At 35.5% G+C, this 27,289-nt stretch overlaps 2 protein-coding genes across 3 annotated transcripts in view; one reads left to right on the top strand and one right to left on the bottom strand.

Annotated features, from left to right (window-relative positions):
- Positions 1-6,455, bottom strand: part of LOC143222981 (uncharacterized) — a 92,643-nt gene extending 86,188 nt beyond the window's left edge. Inside the window, exon 1 of the mRNA XM_076450335.1 lies at positions 6,261-6,455. The gene's annotated coding sequence lies outside the window, so the exon portion shown is untranslated. The remainder of the gene's footprint in view (positions 1-6,260) is intronic.
- Positions 6,456-12,975: 6,520 nt separating this feature from the next.
- LOC143230814 (calcium-independent phospholipase A2-gamma-like) overlaps positions 12,976-27,289 on the top strand; it is a 38,518-nt gene continuing 24,204 nt past the window's right edge. Inside the window, exons 1-2 of one of the 2 annotated variants that reach the window (XM_076465039.1) lie at positions 12,976-13,200; positions 22,060-22,476. In XM_076465039.1, the coding sequence (XP_076321154.1) occupies positions 22,060-22,476 (417 nt within the window). In that variant the 5' untranslated portion in view covers positions 12,976-13,200. Of the gene's footprint in view, positions 13,263-22,059; positions 22,477-27,289 lie in introns of both variants that reach the window. The other variant, XM_076465127.1, reaches the window with a different exon arrangement.

The raw sequence follows: 27,289 nt of genomic DNA, 5'->3' as shown, positions 1-27,289 counted from the left end.
CGAAGCTGCTTTAAGTGTGGTATAAAGGTCAGTTTAAGATCAAAGATAAGCCCCAAGAACTTGGTCTCCAGGACCACTGGCAGCAAAACTTCACCGATATGAAGTTCAGGATCAGGGTGAATACCCCCCGTCGACGGCAAAAGTGCAGGCATACAGTTTTGGAGAGAGAGAAATTAAAGCCGTTTGCCAGAGTCCACTTCCGTACACAATTGGGGGCAGTTTGTAGTTGCTGCTCAATATATCTCATGTTTGACGACTGACATGAGATGTGAAAGTCGTCGACATACAGCCCATTCGCAACAGTGAGAGGGAGTTGTTCAGTGATGGCATTTATATTTATACTGAAGAGTGTAACACTCAATACACAGCCTTGAGGGACTCCAAGTTCCTGTACAAAAGAACGGGAAAGTGTCGAATCCACACGAACTTGGAATCTCCTGTCCATTAAAAATTTTTTTAATAAACATGGGTAGATGGCCACGTAACCCATATGTATGGAGGTCTCGCAAAACGCCATACCTCCATGTTGTGTCGTAAGCCTTCTCTATGTCAAAGAATACTGATACAAGATGTTGGCGGTTGAGAAAGGCTTCTCTGATAGATGTTTAAAGACGAATTAGGTGGTCTGTGGTGGAGTGCTGTCGACGGAACCCACACTGGGTGGGCGAGAGGAGGTTGTTTGATTCAAGGAACCAAACAAGACGAGCATTAACCATCCTTTCTAATGTCTTACAGAGACAGCTCATCAAAGCAATTGGACGGTAGTTTGAAGGAATCTTGGGATCTTTCCCTGGCTTAGAGAAAGGTAAAATAATAGCCTGGCGACAGGCATCAGGAAAAACATTCTCCTGCCAGAACCGGTTGAAAACAATCAGAAGGACATCAAGAGAAGCAGGATATAGATGGTGCAGCATGTCATAATGAATATCATCAGGTCCAACAGACGTACTGGAAGACTGATGAAGGGCCATTTTTTAGTTCCACCAGGGTAAAGGGACAATTATAGTCAAAGAAACAGTCAGTTCGAAAGGAAAGAGGTGATCGCTCTGCCCGAGTCTTGATGGCCAGGAAGGTGGAGGAACAAGCAGAAGTGCTAGATACCCGGCAAAAGCTTTCACCTAGAGTGTTAGCGATGTTCCGAACATCAGTCACCTCCTGACCATCAGAGAGTAAGATCGTGAGGGGGATAGAATTGTAGTGTCCATTAACCTTTCGAATCCTGTCCCATATGATCTTGGAACTGGTGGTAGAAGATATACTGGTTGTGAACTTAATCCAAGATTCCTTCTGGCTGTGACGTCTTACCCACCTAGCATGTGCACGGGCCCGTTGGAAAGCAACCCCGGTGTGAAAGTGTGGGATATCTACGAAAAGTATCCCAGGCCCGCTTTTGAGCCTTCCGTGCTAAGTGGCAAGTAGGATTCCACCACGGATGAGGATATCGTGGAAAACTTGTCGAGGTTTTAGGAATACACTGAGCAGCTGCATGTATAATACAGTCAGTTACCACTGCTACACAGTCGTCTATTGATGGCTGATTTACGATGGCAGGATCAAGTTCTGCGAGAGCAGTGAAAGTGGACCAGTCTGCCTGATCCAGCTTCCACTGGGGCACGCGGGTAGGGTGGCATCGACCACGGCCAGTCTCTCTCAAAAGGATCGGAAAATGATCACTGCCCAGTGGATTACTGTCAACCCTCCATGAAAAATGGGAGAATAATGAAGGGGAGCAAACTGAGAGATCAATAGCAGTAAAGGACTGACCAGGTGCATGAAAGTAAGTGGAAGAACCAGTATTGAAAAGAGAAAGATTGTGATCAGAGAGCATCCGCTCTACAGATCGGCCCCTCCCATCAATAATAGCACTTCCCCAGAGGGGATGATGTCCATTAAAATCCCCTAGGATTAGAAATGGAGATGACAATTGTTCAAGGAGAGCATCAAGATCTGATTGATCATATGTCTTTCCAGGGGACAGGTACAGAGAACAAACAGTGATGGTATGACCCAAGGAAACACGGATGGCTACAGCCTCCAAGGGTGTGTTGAGTGATCAAAGACAGAGTGGGCACGTGTTGATCAACCAACAGTGCCACCCCTCCATGTACTCGACCATCACACAACCTGTCATTTCTGTACAGAGAAAACTGCCGAATGGAGACAGTATCAGCAGTTTTGAGAAATGCTTCTTGTAAAGAAAGACAAACAGGATGGTAGGAAGCAATCAGCGTTTTGATATCATCCAGATTAGAACGTAAACCTCGACAGTTCCATTGTATCAAGGTGGCCATTTTTAAGAACGGGTAGGTGAAGTGGCTGGAAAACCCTTTGGTTTACGACCACGTCTTTTTTCTTTACTGTCTTTAGTCGGAGGAGATCTATCAACCTCCATGGATCCTGCTCTGTGTCGGGTGGGCAGGTTTTTGTTATTGGAAGGGGAATCCAGTGACTGAGGATGTGAACGAATAATTGTTTTGTCTCTTGTGGTGGGAGAAAAAGATGTATCAGAAGAAATGCCTGTATTTGAAACTGAAGGACGTGGATCTTGAGGTTTGTTGGAAGGTATGGGAGGAACAGAGATTGGTGTGGAAGTCGATTCATCAACCTTTTTAACCACGGAGGTCAAAAGGCTTTTCATTTGTTTTGAAAACGATTCTCTTGGAGGCACAGAGAGATCTGTCTGCACTCCCACTGTAGTTGTGGAATGAAGTGCAGCAGCATATGTCCGAGATGGAGTTGTGGACAGCAATTTACGAGCCTCAGGATAACTTATGTTATGTGTCGTTTTCAAATGCTGCACCTCTTTTTCCTCCAACCATTTTGGGCAAGAATGAAAGTAAGAGGGGTGAGAACCATTGCAGTTTACGCAGTGTGGGTTCATGTCACAGTCATAGGCATTGTGGTCCTTGCCTCCGCAACGAGCACATGTCAGGGAACCACGACAGGATGTCTTTGAGTGGCGAATCTCTGACATTGGAAACATCGAAGAGGGTTTGGTATGTATGGCGAACCCTGCAATGAGATAACCTGCCTTAATGGTGGCAGGTGCACGTGGTGAAGTAAATGTTAAAACGAGGGTATCTGTTGGCAGTGTAATTCCATCTTTGCGAGTGGAGATGCGCCTCACTGCAGAAACTCCTTGAGTGGAGAGACCAGTGAGAATCTCCCACTCGGGAACGTTCTTCAAATCCCTTTCAACAATAACTCCTCGTGAAGAATTCAAGGTAGCATGGGGTGTAACCTCAATAGGTATATCCCCAATTGCCTTTAAATTCAAGAGGAGTTCACTGTGTTGGGATGTGGATGTTTCAACCAATATGTCACCAGACCGAAGTTTCTTTACTGATTTTGGAGAGCCAGCAAGTCCCTCTAGTCCATTTTGAATAAAAAAAGGGGACATTTGCCCTAAAGGTTTTTCCGAAAGAGAATGTAATATAAGAAAATGAGGTAATGTGTGTTACTGATGTTGAAGATTGCTGTTCTGAGTATTCAAGACGTGGTCGCTACCCATTGACTGTTTTTTTTACAATTTTATTTAAATTTTTTAGAGGATCCATAGGAAAAGGAAAAAATTTCAGTACCCACTGACCCCACCCACCATGGAGCCCTACAAGGGGACGCACTACAAAGTCACGCAAGGACAATGCAGCAACGCCAGGGTTTCGTGAGCACTATACCCAAACACCAGCATCAGGCACAATGTCCACAACACCCATTGAGAACTTCCAACACTGGTACTTGGTTGACTCTAGCCCAAGAGGACCAGCCGATTGACCCAAGGGGGGCCACCCAAAGGCCGCCCGTCTACAGGAATTCGAGGCCAAAGTGGTGTGTTACGGTTGGACCCCTCAACCACCAGGATCCTCTCCTCCCCTTCACGGGTCGCCACGCACGGCAAACACGTGGGTGGATGTTTAGATCCCAGAGAAGGTAACCAGATAGAACAGAACCTTCCCTGGGAGGTTCCCTCACCACGTACAGGAATCCACACCGAGGGGCACTTGTGCTGCCTTTGATTTTACGTACAATGGTGATGTCAAGGAAAAGTCACACCATGATGTACTGGACTACTTTATACTGTTTTAGAAAAATCACAATTCAGAAACTGTAAAACCAGAAACGCCAGAAAAGATGCTGAAGACAATTATTCAATAAGGAAAAGATGTTTCTCCAAATTTGTACACAGCCTTTCAAACTCTGTGAGAGATAATGGGGATCATAATCAGCAACCACAAGTGATCAAATACAGTCCTTTGTAACAAGACCCACAAGTGAACAAATATGGTCCTTCGTAACAACAAAAACAAGTGATCAAATATAGTCCTACGTATTTGTTTGTTTGTTTTCTTATAGAAAAGTCACATCAGGCTATATGTTGAGTCCACCAGGGGATATTGAACCTCTGATTTTAGCATTGTAAATCCGTAAACACACCGCTGTACTAGTGGGAGGCATAGTCCTATGTAACAACAAAAACAAATAATAAATATTGTTCCTCAGAACAACAAAATGAAAGTTGCCAAATATAAAGTATTTCATAACAACAACAAACACATGTGAACAAATACAATAAAAACCACAAGAGGAACATACATTTGTCTTAAATGCATGTTAAATACTTGAGCCTCAACTGCTGTTATATCTTTGCCACTTTATTTTATTTGTTCTACTTCTTTAAAAACTGTTTCTTTTGATTAACTAATGCCAGTCTGCTGTATTACACTTCATGACACTCTTTGTAACACTGAATGGCTGAAAAATATATACTCTTCTCATTTAGTTTTTGTATTTAACCCATTATTTAATTTACCATTATATTTGATGTTATGTTGATGCTTAGGACTGCAATATTTATAATGGCTTTTAAGAAAACTGTTTATTTTACTCTTTCATAAATTGTGTGCTACTGTAGTACGTGTTATACATGGATACCATCATCACCAGTTTAATGGTTCACTAAAACAATTTCTTGGTAAATAATTTATACATATATATCCATGTTTTTATTGAGCAAATAATAATCGATTAATAAGTTTTATGTTACAAAAGAGTGCCTTAAATTTTGATTGTAACTGCACTAGTTTTGGCAGTTAGAAATTATTTCCTTCTGATTATATTTGCTCCAAAACATTATGTAGTTGGTACTTTATTAGCCTAATATTATTTATAATAAATGCCACCAATTAGAAACAAATGAAAGTTAAAACTAAGATAATGATAACATCTTTGTAGACCACATGTTATAGTTGTACTGATTATTGTATTTTCATGGACAGTATAAATGAATTCATTATTATTATTTCACAGAAAAAAAAAATTGTTGTAATCTTACATGAACATTTGTAAATGGTATTCATTTTCAATTATGTAGGTGCCATGTTTTACTTATATCAGTAAATGCTTCTGCCAGTCATCATATGGTCACGCAGTTGTTCTTTGGATCATTTTTCATGAATGTAGTGTATTACCCTTACTCAAGAAACCCTGAAGTTCAAATAGTACACTTAAGAAAGAACAGAGAGGAAATACTCTGAATGTAAAACTTAATGTTTTGAGGATGTTTGATGCCAGAGAGAGACTTCTCTATTGCAACAGCTGTAAGGCTCAATATTTTTGGTGGGAACAATATGTGACAATGAAGTCAAATTCAAGGAAAGTTCTAAAGTAGCTACACCTCTATGGTTCTCATACATAGTATTTTAATATTAAGTGATACTTAATATGGAAAGACTCCTACATATGTAGACTGAAAACCAGATCCAACATTTTGTGCCATTAAATACAACTGTTATACAAGCTAAAGTAAAAACCATATACGATTATTTGGTGACTGAACAAAGTGGTAGTTTTGAAGAAAAATCTTTCCTGGCCCATAAAGTGTGGTTTGACAGGTTAGGGAAGCACTTTGACTCGCACAACATAAAACTAAGTGGTGAAGCTACCAGTGTTGATGTAAAAGCTACACAAAGACACCCTAGTGAACTCAAAATTATTGATTTTTTTTAATCTTACCAACAATGAATTTTAATACTCCTTGCAACACTTTCAATTTCACTCTTAGTCTTTCTACTTCAACCAACAGAATATGATAAAGGTCAATCTACTAGTACAAGCAGAACAGGAGCTCAATTGCAGTACTACTACTAGTGGTTAACGAATCACTGAATCAGACCACCAATAGGAAAGGCTATTTCCTTCTCTATTTCAAGTCTTAAAAATAAAATAAGGTTAACACAGAATGCCCTTAACTATAAACTTACCTAAAATGTCAACGTTTTATGAGAAAACTAGAAGTTTAAAATACTAACATTAAAACTCAGTGTTAAATATTACACTACCTTACACCCGGTTCTCACATAAAAACATAATGTATAACATAAATCTCTTTTCCATTTGAAAATCTTTATTTATTCCACCCACACCAGACGAGTGCGGAAAAGATCACAAAAATGTATACGAAATGAATTGTGGGAAATTAAAAAAATGTCTCGTTCTCAAAAACATCAAAACGAGGCAGCCCAAACAAACAATGGCAACCGAAAGGTTTCGAGAAATTCTGGACGGACAAATACTTTAGCTGCTGTATCCAATGTCTTCCCACCTCTCGAATCACAATTTTAGCCGCAGCAAAGCATCTATAGAATAGTTCAAACTCTTTCAATTACACACTTTAGCTCCGTTACGTTTTCACTGATTTGAAATCTAATTATAGTTTTGAACTCGCGAACTTTAGGTTGATGTATTTGAACACCCAAGAGTAAAAGATAAAGCTTTTGCTTCTACCCTAAGACGTAGGCGGTGGGTAGTGATGACTAGTTGCCTTTCTTCTATTCTAGTCTTACACTGCTAAATTAGGGACGGCTAGCACAGATACCCCTCGTGTAACTTTGTGTGAAATTCCAAACAATCAAAGATACCCAATTTTAGCAGTGAATGTGAAACCAATAATGGAATAATTATGACAAACGCTCATAAATAATAATAAAACAATAAATTCAATAAAACACTAAGTTAATACCTATTATATAATACTCGTAATTAATGTAATTACATATAATATTAGTGCAACAAATTCGTCAATAATGTTACAAAAAATGATTGAAGTAAAGATATTTCTTCTCAATATATAAAATGGCGAGGTTAGATAGCCTTGTTTCACTATTGAATATAAATAGTTTTTTGTCTGCTTCAATATGTTAAAAGAGTGATCATAACTAGCTGCAGAGACAAACATTGTTGAGAGAAACTGAAGAACTGTGCAGAGGTTGGGGAAACATTCTTTTCATATTGAACTGTTTTTTTTAAACAAAATTTCTGGAGTTCATGGAATTGAAACATCTGAAAGTTGTCTATTTCAAAATATCATACCACAGTCTATTATTTTCTGGTAAAGTGACTTCCCTCTATGTCACCTTCATAAACCAACCTAATGTCATTTGTTTGGTTTAACAATTCATCTAATGTCGTTATTGATAAGTGATTTGAAATTAAATAGAAAACCGGATTGTGAGTTCAGATATTGTAGTATATCACTTCTTTCTTAGATCTCTTGAATCAATTTATCCAGGGTAAGCTTCATATTCCTATCAATTTCTTCAGCTAATGCCTTCCTGCTTCTTCCCCTCACAATCTTCGCTTACAACTAATACGTCTTTCCATTATTATATTTCATGCTTACTCTAGTTGGACTGTCTCTTTGATTGAACTTTTACATATCTGTGAACCCTCATTTACAAAATGTTCGCACAATAAATTGAGGACTGCTATTTCTTCTTACAAATTCATATTTTAATATTGGAAATCCTTATGTATAAAGTTACTTCATCTCAGTACATGCTACACAACTGAGAAATTAAACAAAGTTAAATGTCAAAAGCTTTTTCATTTGGATGCTTCCTTTTGCTCTGGTGTTAGCTGATTCAGTTTGGTCTTCAGTTAACGGCAAGACAAGTTCAATCTAAACAATTAATCAAAGTCTATCACTCCAACATGTATTTCATTATCATTTCGCATTTAACTTCAGTTTATCTACCATTTTTTCATTCGACCTGTTGATCTGTCAACAAATAGATAAACTTGTTCCACATCTCCGAAGAATATCACAGCACTAGCGCTTATAGATAGAGCATGAACACCCATTAAATTGAGAGAGTGATAGCCAAAGTTAAAGAATATTTTTTGAGTTTCTTTCATAGAGTCTGATCTTAGCACTGTTGATATGATGGTTACACAGTTATACTTTTGGACACAACACAACACCAACATAATTTATAAAATACCTTGCAATAACTACCATGACTTCTATATTTGAAAAACAAGCGGAAAATGAAAACTAGATTCGAAGAACAAAAAACAACAAAACAACACCTTCACACGTATTTGAACACTGCAAATCAAATAAACACAACGTAACTATGAAAAACACCCAGATATTAAGTATGGAAATAAATATAAACAAACGTAAAATAAAAGAAGCCCTACTTATACAGCAACTAAAACCATAATCAAAGCAGTATAAAGGAACACCTTTACACCTATATTAATTAATAACCTAACATCCACCTGCAACGTCCTCTACAATCACATACCCGTTTATACTCTCGTTCCTGAGACATGTATCCGTCAACGGCCACATTCAGTTTGTTTTGGAATTTCGCACAAAGCTACTCGAGGGCTATCTGTGCTAGCCGTCCCTAATTTAGCAGTGTAAGACTAGAGGGAAGGCAGCTAGTCATCACCACCCACCGCCAACTCTTGGGCTACTCTTTTACCAACGAAAAGTGGGATTGACCGTCACATTATAACGCCTCCACGGCTGGGAGGGCGAGCATGTTTGGCGCGACTCGGCCGCGAACCCGCGACCCTCAGATTACGAAGCGCACGCCTTAACGCGCTAGGCCATGCCAGGCCCCGGCCACATTCAAACTTTCTCTTTCTCATCCTGAAGATGACCTAGAAAGGTCGAAACGCTGTTCTCTCCGTAACAATAAAACTGTTAATACCCATACCAGTAGTTCTGAGGTACATTTTTATTTCAAGTGGGTTTCTCGTCATCAAGAACAACATGGCTCTGTTGGTCCGTTTTTGCTGCTCCACATTATAAACTAAGTTAACTTCATTTATTATATCTAACAAGCCTTTTTATAAAAGTCATTTTCATTTACTTCCTACTACTCTCACTGTTAAATATGAAAAAATGATGCATTAACAATATCAATTCCCTTCACAGTCTTAAAAACGTCAATTATATCCCCTCTTAGTCTTTTTCTTTCAAGATAAAACGATGTGAGAGGTTTCAATCTCTCCTCATTTGACAATCCATTTATCCCAGACACCATTCTACTAACTCTTCTTTGAACTCTTTCCAACAGTTCATTGTCTTTCCTAAGGTAAGGAGCCCAAGACTGAACACAATTTTCCAAGTGTGGCATATCCACGGATCTGTACAATGAAATTACAATATCGTTAGACTTGAATTAATTATTCCTGTAGATTCAACCTAAAATCCTATTCGTCTACCACTAGTAAAGGTACACTGTTACTACTGGTACAAAGGTACACTGCTTGGGTGGCACTGATTAAGTATTACAAGAAGATTCCTTTCTTTCATAACACTGTTATGTTATAAAGTCCATAGTATGGACTTTAGTATTGTACCTGGTTTTTGAATACATTTGGTGTTTACTGAAATGTTGTGTTTGGTTATAAGTCATTTCCAAATGTTGGTTATTTTTTTCGCTGATGTCGGAAACATATGGTATGCAGCAGTATAAGGTTTTGTAGTTTGTTGTATCTTGGGGTTTATTGTTGTTGATCTAGGTGTGTGTGTATAATTTGTTTTACGGTTTTTTAAGGAAATTTGTTGATGTTGATGAAGTGTTGTTTTATTTTATTGATTTAATCGTTAATTTTATCTGGTGAACATAGTTTTGTGACTGTGTTTATTTGGTTTCTTAGTATGTTGACTTTTTGTTTTGTTTCACGTGCTAAGTCCCAGGGAATGTATAATCCAGTATGGGTGGTTTTTGTGTGGATTTCTGTTTTGAATTGTGTATCAGTTCTAGTGATTTTGAGGTTAAAATGCTATTCAGTTAATTTTTCTCCATGTTCAGAGTTGAGCTTAATGTCGGGGTGTATCGAGTTCAACGTGGTTGAAAAAACTAAGTGTGTACTCTGTAGATGTAAATCCAGCAATTGTATCATCAACATTCCTGTATCAATATAGTGGTGGGTGTAAGGTTGAATTGATTGCTTGTGATTCAGTCTGTGTCAAATTGTTGGCTAGAACTGGTAACACGGGATTACCCATACTTAGGCCATTTATTTGTAGGTGGTTTTGGTTATTGAACATAAAATTAGTTTTGATGATGAATTCTATAAGGGTTGCTAATTGATTGCTGGGAATGTGTATCAATGGGTTGGGGTCTTGGATATAAAGTTCTAAAGCTATCTTGCAGGCTTCAGTTGTTGGGACTTCTGTGAAAAGGGAGATTACATCAAAACTGGCCATTAAGTCTTTATGATTTAATTGATTAAGAATATATTTAAAGTTGATAGAGTCTTTGAAAAACGAGCCGGCTGATGTTACATACTTAGAAAATACCCACGCTATATATCTATCTAAGTTGTAGTTAAATGACTCGTAAGTCGACAATTTGGATCGTAGTGGACAATCAGGTTTGTGAGGTTAGGGGGTGGCATATCGTTGTATTGTGTGTGGATCGGTAGTTTGTAGGTAAGAATAAATGTTTTCTGAGATTGTGTTAGTTTTTTTAATTTGTAGTAGTATTTTGTTTAACTGAGTTTCATGTGTTTTTGTTGGATTTCTATTTAGCAGTTTAAATTTGTTTGCATCTGAAAAGATGTTCATTTTTTGAATGTATTCATTTGTGTTGATTATAACAACAGCATTGCCTTTATCTGCTTTTAGAATTTTGATGCTGTTGTCTTCTTTTGAGTTGTTTATAGAATTAATATCTTTTTGTGTGAGGTTATTTTTTAGATTTCTTTTCTGTGAAATTAATTATGTTGATAGTTTTGTGTAAAAATTCTTTTAAAAAGTTGTTTAAGATACTGTTTTGAGGTATTTCAAGGAAATAGATGTTTTCAGTTCTACCTTCACACGTTTTTGAACACTGCAAATCAAAGAAACACGACATAACCACAGAAAATACCCAGATATTAAGTATGGAAACAAATATAACAAACGCAAAATCAAAGAAGCCCTACTTATACAGTAACTGAAACCAAAATCAAACCAATATAAAGGAACACCTTTATACTTATACTAATTAATAACATAACATCCACCTGCAACGTCCCCTACCATCCCGTACCCGTTTATACATTCTACCCTAAGACATGTGTCCGTCAACGGTCACATTCAAACTCTTTGTTTTTTAACCTGAATGGCCCGGCATGGCCAGGTAGTTAAGGCACTCCACTCGTGATCTGAAGATTGCGGGTTCGAATTCCCGTCACACCAAACATGTTCGCCCTTTCAGCCGTGGGGCGTTATAATATGACGGTCAATCCCACTATTCGTTGGTAAAAGAATAGACAGCTAGTTGGCGGTGCGTGGTGATGACTAGCTGCCATCCTTCTAGTCTTACACTGCTAAATTAGGTACGACTAGCGCAGATAGCCCTTGAGTAGCTTTGCGTGAAATTTAAAACAAACCAAACCAAGCTTAACCTGAAGATGATTTAGGAAGATTGAAACGTTGTCCTCTCCTTATCAATATAAGTGTTAATACTCATACTAGCCGTTCTGAGGCCCATGTTGCCTTAAAATGGTATGTTATGAATTGTGCTATCCAGTTCATGGCTAACAGTTATTATGCTAGCAATTGTTTCTGCTAGTATATTAACTAACAAAACGTTTTGCCTTTCTTTCTCAAATAGTCATTTGCAATTAGTATATCCTCATGTTCTCTTACTGTCCCTAGAAGTGGACCAGTGATATTAAGAGTTGTCCATCACAGAAAGGACCCACAAATTTTTGCTGAAATTTACTTCTTTTGGGTTGTTCTTTCTTACAATGCTCATAAAAATAATGAATATTTTGATTCAAATGCCATCAGAAAAACCAATACTGAATGTTAACACAAGTATCACTTTCGGCTTGGTATTTTATGGAATGTTTGGATAAGTTTTAACAGTAGAATCTTTTCGATCACTAGCATCAAAACAGTTAAAGAATTATGTCTTCGCGGTTTATAGTGATGGTGTAGCACACTTTTTTGCACTTGTAGTTCATCACACATCGTATAAAAGTTATATACATTTGTACTATATTCCTATGTTAATACAGGTCAGTTTCACCTTGCTGTACAGCAAAAGCAATCACAACAAGTCAAGATCCTTCAGTTGTTCATTTTGAGATTCCTAGAGTCTTAACTTTGATATTCGTATATACGTCGAGTTCTATAATTCATAGTTTGACTTTTTGTCTTAGAGAAAATGGCTGTGGCTTTAAATGTTACACTAAGTCCAGCATTAGGACATTCAATAACCTGATGCAATCTAACAATTTTAATGAGATAAGCATCTGCAATTCCTTTCTGTGGACCTGAGCATTGAACTGCGATATTTTCTGGAATGTCATTATCCCTCATATGCTGTCACTTCATTGGATATTAAAACTTACCAGTTACTTCAATGAAGCATGGTCCATTTGAATGTGAAATTCCTAACTTACAAGTAATGGTATTGTATCACAAAGAATATAATTGCAAACAACTCTGTTTTTCATTGTGCTGTATCTGCATTCACGAGCTGTGAAGCATATAACTATCTTGTTACTTTTATTAAATAGAGGGATAAATTAATTTTTATTTTATTTTCCTTAATGTAGGTGAGGAATACAAAACATGATCTTTTGTACTGATGTTATTTTTTCTGTTTTTTCGATTAAGCCAGAAAAAAGAAGAATACATTTTCTATTGGCCTTTGAAAAGTTGTGACGGTGTCACGTGACTATCGTGCGATTATGACGTTTGTTTATACTGTACAAATCATGCTGCAAAGCAGTTATTTTTGTTAATGTAATTATTTATTACTGCTGTTGTTATAGGTGTGAATTTCTTTCTTGAAGTGGATATATTGACAACTTGATTTCACAAGTGATAAGTTTTAAGATTGTTTTTTTGCAACATATATAGATTTCATTTACGGATTTAGAGTGCTACAAATTAATCCTGTAAGTGGTAACAACCTTCGAAACTTCAGTTTAAAACTTGTGCTGGAAAATTGAACTAGCGTGTATGTAATATTTACGTTTTATTTGTTTTGAGCTAATTATTTAACTGTTTTTCAGCAGTTTTATTCTTAGGATAATGTTACACTAATTGAATATCATTGCAGTAATACTACTACTACTAGTACTAAGAAATAGTTGCAGTACTGTTAGGAGTAACAATAACAGTAGGTCTGTGATAATATTATTATTAATATATAATACTACTAACTATAGCTAAAAAGTACTTTTTAAGTAGTAAGTGAGGTTTTAAGTTTGCAAACTGTGGGTATGGTGTCAAGTGATAGTTTGAAATTGTTACTGTTATGACACTAATTCTGTGTAAAAAACAGTTTTGAGTGTTAAATCAGTAAATTTCACATGCATATTGTTTCGTTAGTCTAAACTATGCTAAAGCTTGTGTAGGCTTTTTTTGGGTGTAATTTTTAGCTTTGAATTCAAATTAATGAAGGCAAGATTAAGAAGTGTCACAGTACTGTTAACTTTGGGATAACAAATAACTCATTTTTTTCAGACATTCTTATAATTAGAGCAGGACCTCCTCTGTCTACCTATAGAAAATTAACAAACTAAGAAACATTCTTGGTTTATCAAGCCATAATAAAACAGTTGAAACTTAGTACTTTTAAGAGCATATAAAAATGTCACATGAACTTTGTTAGAGAAAGGACATTTGTTTAGTGGATAAAGTGCCCTATAAACTTTATCAAACATGTCTTTCAAAAGACAAAGACATTATTTAGGAAAGTAATCAACAAATGTCATCATTTATGTGTGAAAATAAATATAAAATTGTTAGTGCAAACTGTAATTTTGCTGGTGTAGTTTAAGAGATAAATAACTTCAAAGTTATTGATAAATATTGAAAACCTTAAACAAGTCCTCGGTACAAAGAACATAGTGTCTGTAGTCCGGAAAGTTATGTTTATGTTGGTAAAATGGGAAGAATTGAGATTCAAAAAGCATGACAGTGATGTTACAAATAATTCTGTATTTCTGAATAAGAAATCATGAGCAAAAATGCTTAACTTGTGAAAGGTTTGTGAATCCAAAGTTGTCCAAGTACACCCCATGTTAAAGTCACTTTAGGATGAAATCTTTTCCAGTGTTATATGCCTTAACTCACAAACAAACTTATGACTGAAAAAGATATGTCAAAACTTGTATCCACATACATTTCATATTGTTGATTTAAACTTTGCACGGTTTTGTCTATTAGCCTACTCTTAGTACTACTATTGTTAAACTTATGATTTTGTGTAACTATCTTTGATGTGATTATATTCTGTTTGTGTCATTAACATAATATTGTCACTTCTTTAAATTCTTTGCTTGGCTGCTGTGCTAATATCCAAACTCCTGAATGAAACACAGCAGCTGCATGTAAAATGAGAACTTTGCGATTTGCAGTTGTCATGGTCAGAGAAAAATAGAGAACTTTGCAATCTACAGTTGTCATGGTCAGAGAAAAATTGATAACTTTGTGATCTACAGTTGTCATGGTCAGAGAAAAATAGAGAACTTTGTGATTTACAGTTGTCATGGTCAGAGAAAAATAGAGAACTTTGTGATCTACAGTTGTCATGGTCAGAGAAAAAATGAGAACTTTGCGATCTACAGTTGTCATGGTCAGAGAAAAATAGAGAACTTTGCAATCTACAGTTGTCATGGTCAGAGAAAAATAGAGAACTTTGCAATCTACAGTTGTCATGGTCAGAGAAAAATAGAGAACTTTGCAATCTACAGTTGTCATGGTCAGAGAAAAATAGAGAACTTTGCAATCTACAGTTGTCATGGTCAGAGAAAAATTGATAACTTTGTGATCTACAGTTGTCATGGTCAGAGAAAAATAGAGAACTTTGTGATTTACAGTTGTCATGGTCAGAGAAAAATAGAGAACTTTGTGATCTACAGTTGTCATGGTCAGAGAAAAAATGAGAACTTTGCGATCTACAGTTGTCATGGTCAGAGAAAAATAGAGAACTTTGCAATCTACAGTTGTCATGGTCAGAGAAAAATAGAGAACTTTGCAATCTACAGTTGTCATGGTCAGAGAAAAATAGAGAACTTTGCAATCTACAGTTGTCATGGTCAGAGAAAAATAGAGAACTTTGCAATCTACAGTTGTCATGGTCAGAGAAAAATTGATAACTTTGTGATCTACAGTTGTCATGGTCAGAGAAAAATATATGGAAATTGCAAACATTTTTCTACTTTGATAAAAAGTAAATTTCTACTGTAAGGTAATTCTTTCTTTTATATATGTACTACAGAACTGATTGTAAAACAAATTGTTATTATAAAAATAGGACTACCCCTTAGGTTTTAATTGATAAAACACAATGCTGGTGTTATGTACACCATGAGCTTGTATCTTTTTACTCTCAACTGGTGACATTAGTGAAAAAATTGGATTTTATGAACAATCATCTTATGTAAAATTCAGGAGTTTGGGGACTTACTATAAGGGTGTAAATATCTAGTTTAAGGGGTATCGGGATTAGTTATCTAGAAGTGAAGTACTGACACCAGTGTGAAGCCCGGATAGTTGTTGAAGTTGTCTACTATATGAAGCTAGTTACTATAAGAACCAAGCTTGCAGTCAAATGTTTAATAACATTTTAAGTTAGGAAATCAGTTGCTATTTTTTAAATAAGTGGATAATTCTAGGGAATTTAATTTTTAATTATTTATATTGATTAACCATATAACAGGTCTTTTGTAAAATTTTTTAATGAGAAATTCTGTTGGTTAACAATTGCCTTTATACAAATTTGAATATATAGTACCTCATCAATATTAAGGTAATGATAATTACTACCATAGCAATGTGAGAAATCTGTGTAGAAAATGAATAATAATTACTATCATAGAAAATAACTGTCACAAAGAGACATGAGAAATCTGTATGTATAAAAATTGATGACAAAATTTAAAGAATTTGTAATATAAAAACCTGTAAATAGGAAGTATGAAAAGAAAGGAAGCAAGGCTGTAGACATTATTTACTCAAATTAGAAACATCTATTTTGTTTCCATGGTGTTACCTAGAACAACTTTTGGTTGAGTCAGAATGAGAATTTGTTGTTTGAGTAAAGTTATTTTCTTATACTGAAAATCTATTTCAAATATGTATGTACCTCCTCTTTCTTACAAGGCTATCGTGATCTTTTTTCTGCCACATAAACATTGGTAAAACTTTTAACACTCAGCGTATCAATCTATATACTTCACATATATTGTGCCACTGTTGAATATGTGTATAACCTGTGGCCACCCTTCACTGATTGTGTTATATTACTTGTAATGGCACATCTAACTTTCTCTGATGTTTGTGCTCAGTTTTCACTTTTAGAAATGGTAAAATCTAAAATGAATAATACCAGCAGTTTGTAGGAAGGGTGGAAGGTATGTAAAAAGAGGTCTGTTGGAAATGTTAACTTCTAGTATGGCCTTACTTCTCAAACAAAAAACTAAACTTCCACATTGACTAATTGGAAGGGTGATATAGACATCTAGCAGTGAAAACAAGTGGAAAATGACCTTTTGAAAATAATGGTTTGATCAGAGAAAAATTTGAAGTACAATACAGGGCACCACAATACTTCTGGAACAGGTATGCTCTTTGCCCCATAAGAGGAAAATGAATCTGATGTTTGCAGATAAAAAAGACGTGCACAAATTTAAATTATTATGAGTAGTGCAGTCTGTAGTAAAACATGGCATGAGTTAGTTATCTACCATTGCACAAACCAGACTGGAAAATGGAAACATCTGTAGGTAAAGAGCCACCTTATGAAACAAATATCCAAAGCAAACTTGATACCCACATATGGGGGAAGTCAAGGGAAAGTTTGCTGAAGTTTAATGATGAAGAAAAACAAATAGCCTTGGCTAAGTACCTGTCCTCCTACAGTGGTTTTGCCCAAGTACAACAAACCTGACAGTACAGAGTCATGTAATTGCCTCAATTCAACTGTAATAACATATGTATAACAAGTATTAAGAGTATAAGTTTTAACTCAACCATAAATACAAGGAAGATGCATTCTGCACCTGAATTATGAGGAGGCTGTGGGACATTTACTCAACGGTAGGAACATTGTACATATGTTTTATTGCTAGTATTATGAGGCAGATAAAGTTCCCCAGACTAATCTGTAAGAGCAAGAAGGAAACATCTACAAGTGGAATTAATGAGATAGGAGAACCTACTGCACTCAGTCATGGGAACAGGGAGATGTCATCTTGAACCCACCATCAGGAGGGTCCTGTGAAGACTGGTCCTTCTCCAACTGACAATTTGTTCATCTGGGAATCAACAGGGATGGAGAGAATCCAGTTTTGTCCCAGTTTCACTGAATGTTTAAATGTGTGGTTGTGAGGTACATTTGTACATAACACTCTGGAGTCTCCTTGATCCATCACCCCAGTGAGTGGTAAGGGCTTCTGTGCTTTTACTTAGAGAGAAACTGTGGAGGAAGTCTCCTTGATCCATCACCCCAGTGAGTGGTAAGAGCTTCTGTGCTTTTACTTAGAGAGAAAATGTGGAGGAAGTCTCCTTGATCCATCACCTCAGTGAGTGGTAAGGGCTTCTGTTCTTTTACTTAGAGAGTAAAAGTGGAGGAAGTCTCCTTGATCCATCACCTCAGTGAGTGGTAAGGGCTTCTGTTCTTTTACTTAGAGAGAAAATGTGGAGGGAGTCTCCTTGATCCATCACCCCAGTGAGTGGTAAGGGCTTCTGTTCTTTTACGTAGAGAGAAAATGTGGAGGAAGTCTTCTTGATCCATCACCCCAGTGAGTGGTAAGGGCTTCTGTGCTTTTACTTAGAGAGTAAATGTGGAGGGAGTCATGATGAACATCATAGTGGAGAGCATGATTACCTGTTTTGAAAAGCAGACTGTCAGTGTGCTACGTAACACTGTGCCAACCTGACAAGCAGGAGGCAGTATGTGCTATGTAACACTGTAGTGTGCCAACCTGACAAGTAATCTGATCAGAATTGGAATGGGAGAGCAGGTAAAAAAAAATGGAGAAAGGATCAGCATGAATATATGATGACATAAACATTTACCAGTAGAGAGGCAATCTGCACAAAAAAACAACAGAAAACACTTCTTTAAGTAAACCTTAATGTCTTTTAACTCTTTCACTATGAACTGAATCCCACAGGCCGATCAGCATCATGAAGCTGGGAGGTCATGCTGCACAGTAATAATATAGTATTTCCTGTGTGCCATGTGACCTGCTGTTAGGTCATGCTGAAATTCATCATATATTTTCTATAGCAGTTTCACTAACTCACTGTTCCTTTCTTATTAGATTGCAATGTCTAATTGAATATGTGAAAATTGAATTCTAAATGAATACATGAAAAATCTGATTTACAGCTAAATCATTTAATGGGTTATCATCACAACAAGGTTCAGTTAGCGATGAGCCATTTAGTTGTTTTTCTGATATAGATAGTTATGTGCTATCTAATTTTGACTAATAAATCCACTGTCAGATGATCATAGTTAGCTCTCAGTTATATCAGATGCATATAGTCAACTGGAATCTCCTAACCAAAGTGCCAATACTGACAACGAAAGTAATGATGCCCAAGTATACCAAGAATAAATGCCATTCAACAAAAGTCCTTCAGGCCAATAGATGAAATCAGTCTGATGAAGTTGTATTTGATTTACATGTTTATCACACAAGTGCCAATGGTGAAAAATGGCTTCTGAACAACCAAGTACATCAATGATCTCATGTGAAAGAGTGGTAGAACATTGATGTTACAGAAATCAAGAAATTTATGTCTATAGTAATGTTTATGTGTACAATATCCAAATATTTTACTTTAGGGGACTAAAGACAAATTCTAGAAAAATAGTTTTGTTCCAAAAATAATAGGAGAAAATAAATTTCAGCTGCTATTGAGTGACGATAGGTACTTATTGAGTGACATTTAGTGACGAATTGGCTGCCTGTAGTGATCAATTGTCTGAAGCTAGAAATTTGGTTGCATTGCTTGAAACAAATATTGGCAGTTGATGAATCTATGGTTCCCTGGTGCAGGTGCCTCATGTTCAGACAGTATAATCCAAGTAAAGTGAATAAGTATTGTGTGAAGATATACAAGTTACGTGATCCAAGTGGCTACATGTATACTAGCTCTGTTTACACTGGGAAAGGAGATTCTGGACAGTGAGGTAGACAAACTGGGGAGTTAATGCATAGCACTCAAGTAGTAATAGATCTTGCAGAACAGTAAATGAAGAAAGGAAGAACTATTGATACAAATAATTATTACACTTCTGTCTCTCTGGCAAAGGTGTTACTTGAATAGCAAACACAACTTCTTGGAACTCTTTGCAAAAATCAAACGGGTAACCCAAAAGTTAGAATAACAACAAAGCTGAAAGAAGGTGAAATTTGAATAGTTGTAGCAAAATGGAAAGACAAACGTGAAATCCTTATGCTTTCAACGAAACATGACTTGAAGATAATAAGTACTGGAAAGGAAAACTGTAACAATGAAGAAATAGTGAAGCCAGAAATGATTATTGTTTATAATTCTGCAAAGTAGGGTATAGATGTTTATGATTATTGTTTATAATTCTGCAAAGCAGGGTATAGATGTTTATGATTATTGTTTATAATTCTGCAAAGCAGGGTATAGATGTTTATGATTATTGTTTATAATTCTGCAAAGCAGGGTATAGATGTTTATGATTATTGTTTATAGTTCTGCAAAGCAGGGTATAGATGTTTTGATCAAATGGAAAGCTACTTCTTGTCTCTGGTTCAATAAAGTTGCATTTGAGTTTTTTCCAAACACTTCTGTTGTAAATGCATTTATAATCTATAAAGAAGTTCAAAAAAAGGGTGAACAAACTGTTGAATTCAGATAATGTATCATTGAAGCCTTATATCAAGAACAAGTTCCTGAACACAAGTATTCTTCCAATAAACAAATATGAAACTAAGGACAATTGAAATAGAAGAATATGTAAGAAATGTGGGGAATGCTATGCAGAATTGATAAAGAGTGTTGGTGAAGCCAGTGAAAAATGTGAGAAAGTGAATACCTGTGAAGAAAGTTCTGCTTTTTACTTAATGTTTTGTGAAAAAGCATGAAAATTATATTCTGATCAAAAGTTGCATTTTTTTTTGTTTGCATAAGAAATAATTTTTTTTCTATGTAAAATTTAAATTTTTTCACATTTGTCATATAGAAATGCTTACTTTTTCTATAATTTTTGTCTTTTTCATGGAAAAACTGATTTTTATTTACTATGCTATAAATTTATTTTATTTCAATGCCCTTCCGGAGTTTTTAATAGAAAAAATAAACCTTCACATTCGTTATTCTTCATTTTCCTCCTTTCAAAAGACATGATGGGAAAATTATAAGTGGTAAAAGATGAGACATTCTTGATGTGCCATATGACATTGGGAAGACTTTACACTTCATGCCAAGGAGAAAATTACAGTTGAAATTAATTGGTAGTGTGGCCTGTGAGCAGGTCATGTGGCACATCAGTAAAATTTAGGTGTAACCCACCAGTGGGTCGCACGGTGGTCAACGTGCTAAGTATTATTTTTCTTGTGCCTTTTTACTTTTTAAATGTTGACTATTCAACATGAAAAGTCATTTTGATCTTAAAATGAAAAATACTTTTATTCATCCTAAACTTTTCAAATTTCACATGGAAAATCTTTATAATATTGATTTTGTTGTTGTTTTTTAGAAAAAAAAATTATATTTGTTATTTTCACTATTGTATATTTATATGGGCTTGGTCAATTTGGTTGTCCTAGTAACCATAAGAATAAATTAGGAAATAGATATAAATGTTTTTTCTTCATTCTATAATATTTTGGGATATGAGAGGTGAGTTAGGCTTCACAAACATTTCTTGTGTCAGTCACTGTAAAGTCATTTTTTTCACAGAAAATATGACCATTTGACATGTATAAAAGTAGCTAAACATCAGCTGTCTTCAGATAATACCTGGGCGACAGGTAGGGATGACTATTTATATATAAAGGTTATTATTGATACAATATTATACTTGTCATGTAATGCACCATTTAAATTAATTTTAAGTTATCAAGACTTCCTGTATCTAAAGATGACTGGTATGGATATTAAAACTTTTATTAAAATAAAGTAGAGAACATCGTTTTGACCTTCTTATTTTAATAAAAGTTTTAATGCCAATACCATCCATCTTGAGACACATTTTTATTTTAAGTGGGTTCCTTGTCATCACCAAGACTTCCTCTCTCATGAAGCCACTGGTAGCTTCAATCTGTTGATTTCAGCCATTTGCAAATTATTCAGTTACTTTGTGGACTGACCATTATTTGTAATCATTTTATACTAATGAACGATGATATCTTTCGTACATAGGTCAGACTAGTTTACTTGTCTGTTTGTCTTCTTTTTATAGAGTGAAATACTCGAGTACATGTTTAACTTGGATCCAAAAGGTAATACACAAAATATTAATAACAGATGGTTTGTGTATAGAAAGCTTCAGTAAATTTGTTTTCACATCTGAAAGTGAATGAACTTTAAATAATTTCTATGTCACTTTCTTCACTCTTGAAAGTAAGTGAGCTTGTTTAAATATTTTGTATGCTATTTATTAAAATGAAAGCCACATTTTGAAATCCCATTTGATGAAAATTTTTAATTTTGAAGCTTCTTTGATATATTATCAAATATGTTTGACAATGCAGTGGATTTGTAATGCGTTTAGCACAGTTTGTGTATTTAATTACCCATATTTAAATTGTTTTCAGATGGCTCAACCTCCATCCAGTGTGCGGAACTTTTCTTTTCTGAAGGATGTAGCATCCAGAGTTTTAAAAACTTTGCCCTTTACGAGGTCATCAAGGGTCACATTATTGCCAGCAAGTTCCAGTGACAGTGAGAAACCCTCTCAGAGTTGGTCTTACTTCCTCACTAACAACTTAAGGCATGTAGATTTTAAAAAATTGAGTGATTTAAAACAATGGAGCTTGCTAACATTTTCACTTAGACCATCAGCTAAGACATTGTCAAGCAAGACAAACAAGAAATTAGAGGCTTCACAGGACAACAAGCTTGAGAAAGCTCTTACTGAGTGGGTGTTGGAAGATGTCAGTTATGATAAACCTGCAAAACAAAGTATTGTGGACTCCAAAAAAGTAAAGTCTTCAAAAATGCGTATTTCAAAGGTAGAGTTTGTGTGGAATGTCTTGATTATGAAACAAATGAAGACCTTAGTATTAAAGCAGAAGTAAAATTAGTCCAATTCTAAAGGAATTAATAACAAATGATAAGAAAAAATATTAATATAATAAACAAACTTTCAGATTATGTTAAAACCTTGTGTAATGTCTGAAAACAAGAGTATGTTAAAACCTGAGATAAAGTGTGAAAGTAGAATAAAAATTAGTAATAAGATATATAGAGAACAAATAAAACTAAATATAGGATATGTTGAAATGTGATGTGGAAGGCAAGACACAATAATTGTATGTGTTACAACATCATTGATTCTACATAACATCTGAATGTTTGGTGAGAGTGAAGGATAACTAACAGGTTTAATATATTAAAAGATGACACATTTTTGGAATTGATAAACAATGGGATACATTGAAATATCACATTCAGGAAGATCTGTTGAGGTAAAGGAGAGGAAAAACAAAACAATAAACAACAGGATACATTAAAATATTGCATTCCAATATGGTACATTATCTCTACTCACATAAATAGCTATTTTTATTCAGTGCTATCCTCTGTATGCAAAAAAAAAAGCATGCCACAAGATTTATATCTCCCCTCAGTTGGATTTGGTTGATTAGCTCTCATGCAAATCATCATGTGACAATCCTCCACTGCTGAGAGCTCGACATGCTCTCATGATGCATGTGACTCCCTTTGTTCAATTCTGTAGAACTGTCACTTTGTTGGGCTATATTCATCTTCAGATGTTTTATTCTTTTGGTGCTATTCATGTGCTGGTACATTAAATCATTTAATTTCCAAATGTGATTTCTTCATTAAATTTTTTCCCCTTTACATTGAAGAAGTTTTTTACTTTAAATTAATTTCCCATTCATTATTTTTTTCTCACACTCCCTTATTTTTACATCAAACACTTTTGTTTAATATATATATCTACAGTGTACCTTAAGGTTAATGTTACACTTCCAGTATCATATTTAGTTTTTCCATCCTCTCTTTACATTAGTGTTTATGCTAAGCAATTTGCTTTACAACTGATTGAGTGAACCAGCATGCCTTGCCCTCCGCATGAAAAATCTCTCCGTTATTACCTCCACTTTGGCTAGGTTGTCATCTTTGGCTTTTACTTTGCACTCGTGGTTCCTCTGTTGTGAGAACTTCTGTGTCAAGATGTAGCCTTGTCCCAGTTTTGTTTGCTACCCCTTATTTTAGGGATTTATGTATGGCCCCTTTTCATAGGTGTTGCATTTTCATTTCTGTGATTGAGGCTTTGGAATTGTTTGGAGTCTGTGCATCAACAGTCTACCCTTCCTCTTTTGTGGCATGACTTGCAGTCAGAGGCAAGGCATGCCTCAGTTCCTCTTTCCTGTCCTAGTCTTTTTCAGCCTTTACTTGCTTCTCCTTCCAGGGGCTTTTCATCTCATTCTTATTCGACATAGATGAACATGTTACCAACATTACCAGTGACTACCTAGTGGATTTCTGTCTGGTGGGAGCTTGGTTGTACAAATTTCTTCCAGTTAAGTGTTCTTTGACCACAGATTCATGGGTTTCTTGGGTTTTATCACAGAGACATGTTTTATAATTTCTCCCTCCTGCTTTCTGTTAGGTACTAGTTTCCTTTAGGATCTTACCACCAGCCAGTGTCTGTCAGAAGTGGTACAAGACCTTGTGTTTCAACAGGCTATTGAACCTGTTTTCATTTTTCTACAAGCTCTTATTCCTGTCTGTTTTTGTACCCAAGAAAATTGAAAATTGGCAGCCTGTAGTAGATTTGTCCTGCTTCAATTTCTCAATCTGCCCTATTTCACCATAAAATTGTTACTGACTCTTAGGTGGACTTTTTCTTCAGGCTTATTGATGACCAAGGTGAGTGTCATGAATACTTATTTGCATATCCTGATGTCTCATCATTTGTGACCTTTTCTTCAGTTTGTTCACCATAAAATAGTTATCAGTTTTGTGCACTGCCCTTCAGGCTTACTTCAGTCCCATGTGATTTTTGTCAGGTGGTTAGACATTTACTTGTCACTTGCATGCTCTTGGGTTGTTCTTTCATCATCATATGGATGACTGACTACTGTTAGCTCATTCCAAACAGGAATGTAGCTATTACACTCATCTTTGGCTCCTGGAAACAGCTTGGGTGGAGCGGTTAACCAAATTTGAGAAGTCATTCCTGTGGCCTACCAAATATCTTGTCCTTTGGGTGTTTTTTCTTTCATCACCCTTCTCAGCTTTCAGTTCTAGAGACTTTTAATACTGCTTCTGTTATAGCTTGCAAGGTTATATCACTTTTTGGGGATATGGTCTTCCACAGCCCCTCTTATCGTCTTAGGTTGGGCTCATGTGGGTTCTTCAGTGGGATCTTAATGACCAGTGTAGTCTTGCAAGGGATCATTTGATGGCTCATATTAATTTTCCTCTCACCATTGTGCATTAGTGTTTGAACAATATTCACATGTTGGCAGGTGACCTGTTTCCTCCTCTGTGTCCAGATTTATACATTTGCACAGATGTATCTCTTGAAGAATGTAGGTGTATGGGCTGAACAAGAGGAAACTTTGAATAAGAGATGTTATCATATCAACAGCTTGGAGCTTTTAGCTGCATCTGCATGTAGTGCTTTGGTGCATTTTCTCCATGTTACCAGAAATCATCTGATAACAATCTATTCTGACAATTTTAACAATGGATCCTTATCTCAGTCACCAGGGTGGCACCCATTATCAATTTCTCTGTATTTATATTTTATATCATCTTTTTTGGGGCACACATGCTAGATATTCATATCAATGTATGTCATGTCATGTTCTGGATGTTTGAATCATGTCATGAATTGTCTTTCTTTTCAGACAAAGTCTATCCAAGACAGGGGTCTTTTGATCCTTGTGTTTGTAAATGGGTGTGCTTTCATTGGGGTACTCCTTATGTTGGGATTTTTGCCACATCTCTCAATCACAAATTATCTTTGTTTTGTTATCCATACTCTCATCCACTTTTTTGGCTGTTGGTGCTTTCAGCCAGGTCTTAACCAACAAACATCTGTATATTTGTCCTTCGTGGCTGATTTTAATTATCTATGCCACTTCATTTCAGGTCTTTCTTGTTGGTTTTTGCTGCTTGGTTTGGCCATGGTTTCAACTCCAGCTTACCTCTTCCTCTGACCCCATCCCATCTTTATCAACCTCAGTTGCTAGTATTTAATCCAACCTTTCTGTCCTTCATGGTCATCACACCTGTTTTGATTTTTTTTATTAGGCTTTTAGCAACTAGACCTGACTTGTTCCACCAGGCAGCTTTTTTTATGGCTTGTTCCATTCACTCTTCCTCCATGGAAACTTATCATACTAAATGGAAAATTTTCTACTATTGGTCTTTGGGTCAAGGATTTTTCCCTGCTCAATCCAATGTTCCTTGTATTGTAGATTTCCTCACTTGGCTTTTCAGTTAGTATCCTCTGTCTCCTTGATCTCAAGTTAATGGGTGGATGGTCTTGTCTCATACCTTTCATTTTTCTCAATACTGTAGAGTATTCATCTTTCCTACTTTTTTATTATTGATGGATTTCTTCCAAATTCATCTTATGCCATGATGGGCTGCCCTTACCTGTGTTGAGGTAAGGGGAGAAACAAACAAACAAAACAATAATAAACAATAAGATATATTGAAATATTACTTTTGGGAAGATGTGTTGATGTAAAGGAGGAGAAACAAACAAAACAATAATAAACAATAAGATATATTGAAATATTACTTCCCAAAAGTAATATATTGTAATATATTTTGATGTAAAGGGGGGAGAAACAAACAAACAAAATAATAATAAACAATAAGATATATTGAAATATTACTTTTGGGAAGATGAGTTGATGTAAAGGAGGAGAAACAAACAAAATAATAATAAACAATAAGATGTATTGAAATATTACTTTTGGGAAGATGTGTTGATGTAAAGGAGGAGAAACAAACAAAACAATAATAAACAATAAGATGTATTGAAATATTACTTTTGGGAAGATGTGTTGATGTAAAGGGGGAGAAACAAACAAAACAATAATAAACAATAAGATATATTGAAATATTACTTTTGGGAAGATGTGTTGATGTAAAGGAGGAGAAACAAACAAAATAATAAACAATAAGATATATTGAAATATTACTTTTGGGAAGATGTGTTGATGTAAAGGAGGAGAAACAAACAAAACAATAATAAACAATAAGATATATTGAAATATTACTTTTGGGAAGATGTGTTGATGTAAAGGGGGGAGAAACAAACAAAACAATAATAAACAATAAGATATATTGAAATATTACTTTTGGGAAGATGTGTTGATGTACAGGAGGAGAAACAAACAAAATAATAATAAACAATAAGATATATTGAAATATTACTTTTGGGAAGATGTGTTGATGTAAAGGAGGAGAAACAAACAAACAAAACAATAATAAACAATAAGATATATTGAAATATTACTTTTGGGAAGATGTGTTGATGTAAAGGGGGAGAAACAAACAAACAAAACAATAATAAACAATAAGATATATTGAAATATTACTTTTGGGAAGATGTGTTGATGTAAAGGGGAGAAACAAACAAACAAAACAATAATAAACAATAAGATATATTGAAATATTACTTTGGGAAGATGTGTTGATGTAAAGGGGAGAAACAAACAAACAAAACAATAATAAACAATAAGATATATTGAAATATTACTTTTGGGAAGATGTGTTGATGTAAAGGGGGACGAAACAAACAAACAAAACAATAATAAACAATAAGATATA

Source organism: Tachypleus tridentatus, chromosome 1, assembly GCF_004210375.1.
Source record: "Tachypleus tridentatus isolate NWPU-2018 chromosome 1, ASM421037v1, whole genome shotgun sequence".
NCBI lineage: Eukaryota > Metazoa > Arthropoda > Merostomata > Xiphosura > Limulidae > Tachypleus > Tachypleus tridentatus.
This window is presented reverse-complemented; position numbering and strand designations above follow the sequence as displayed.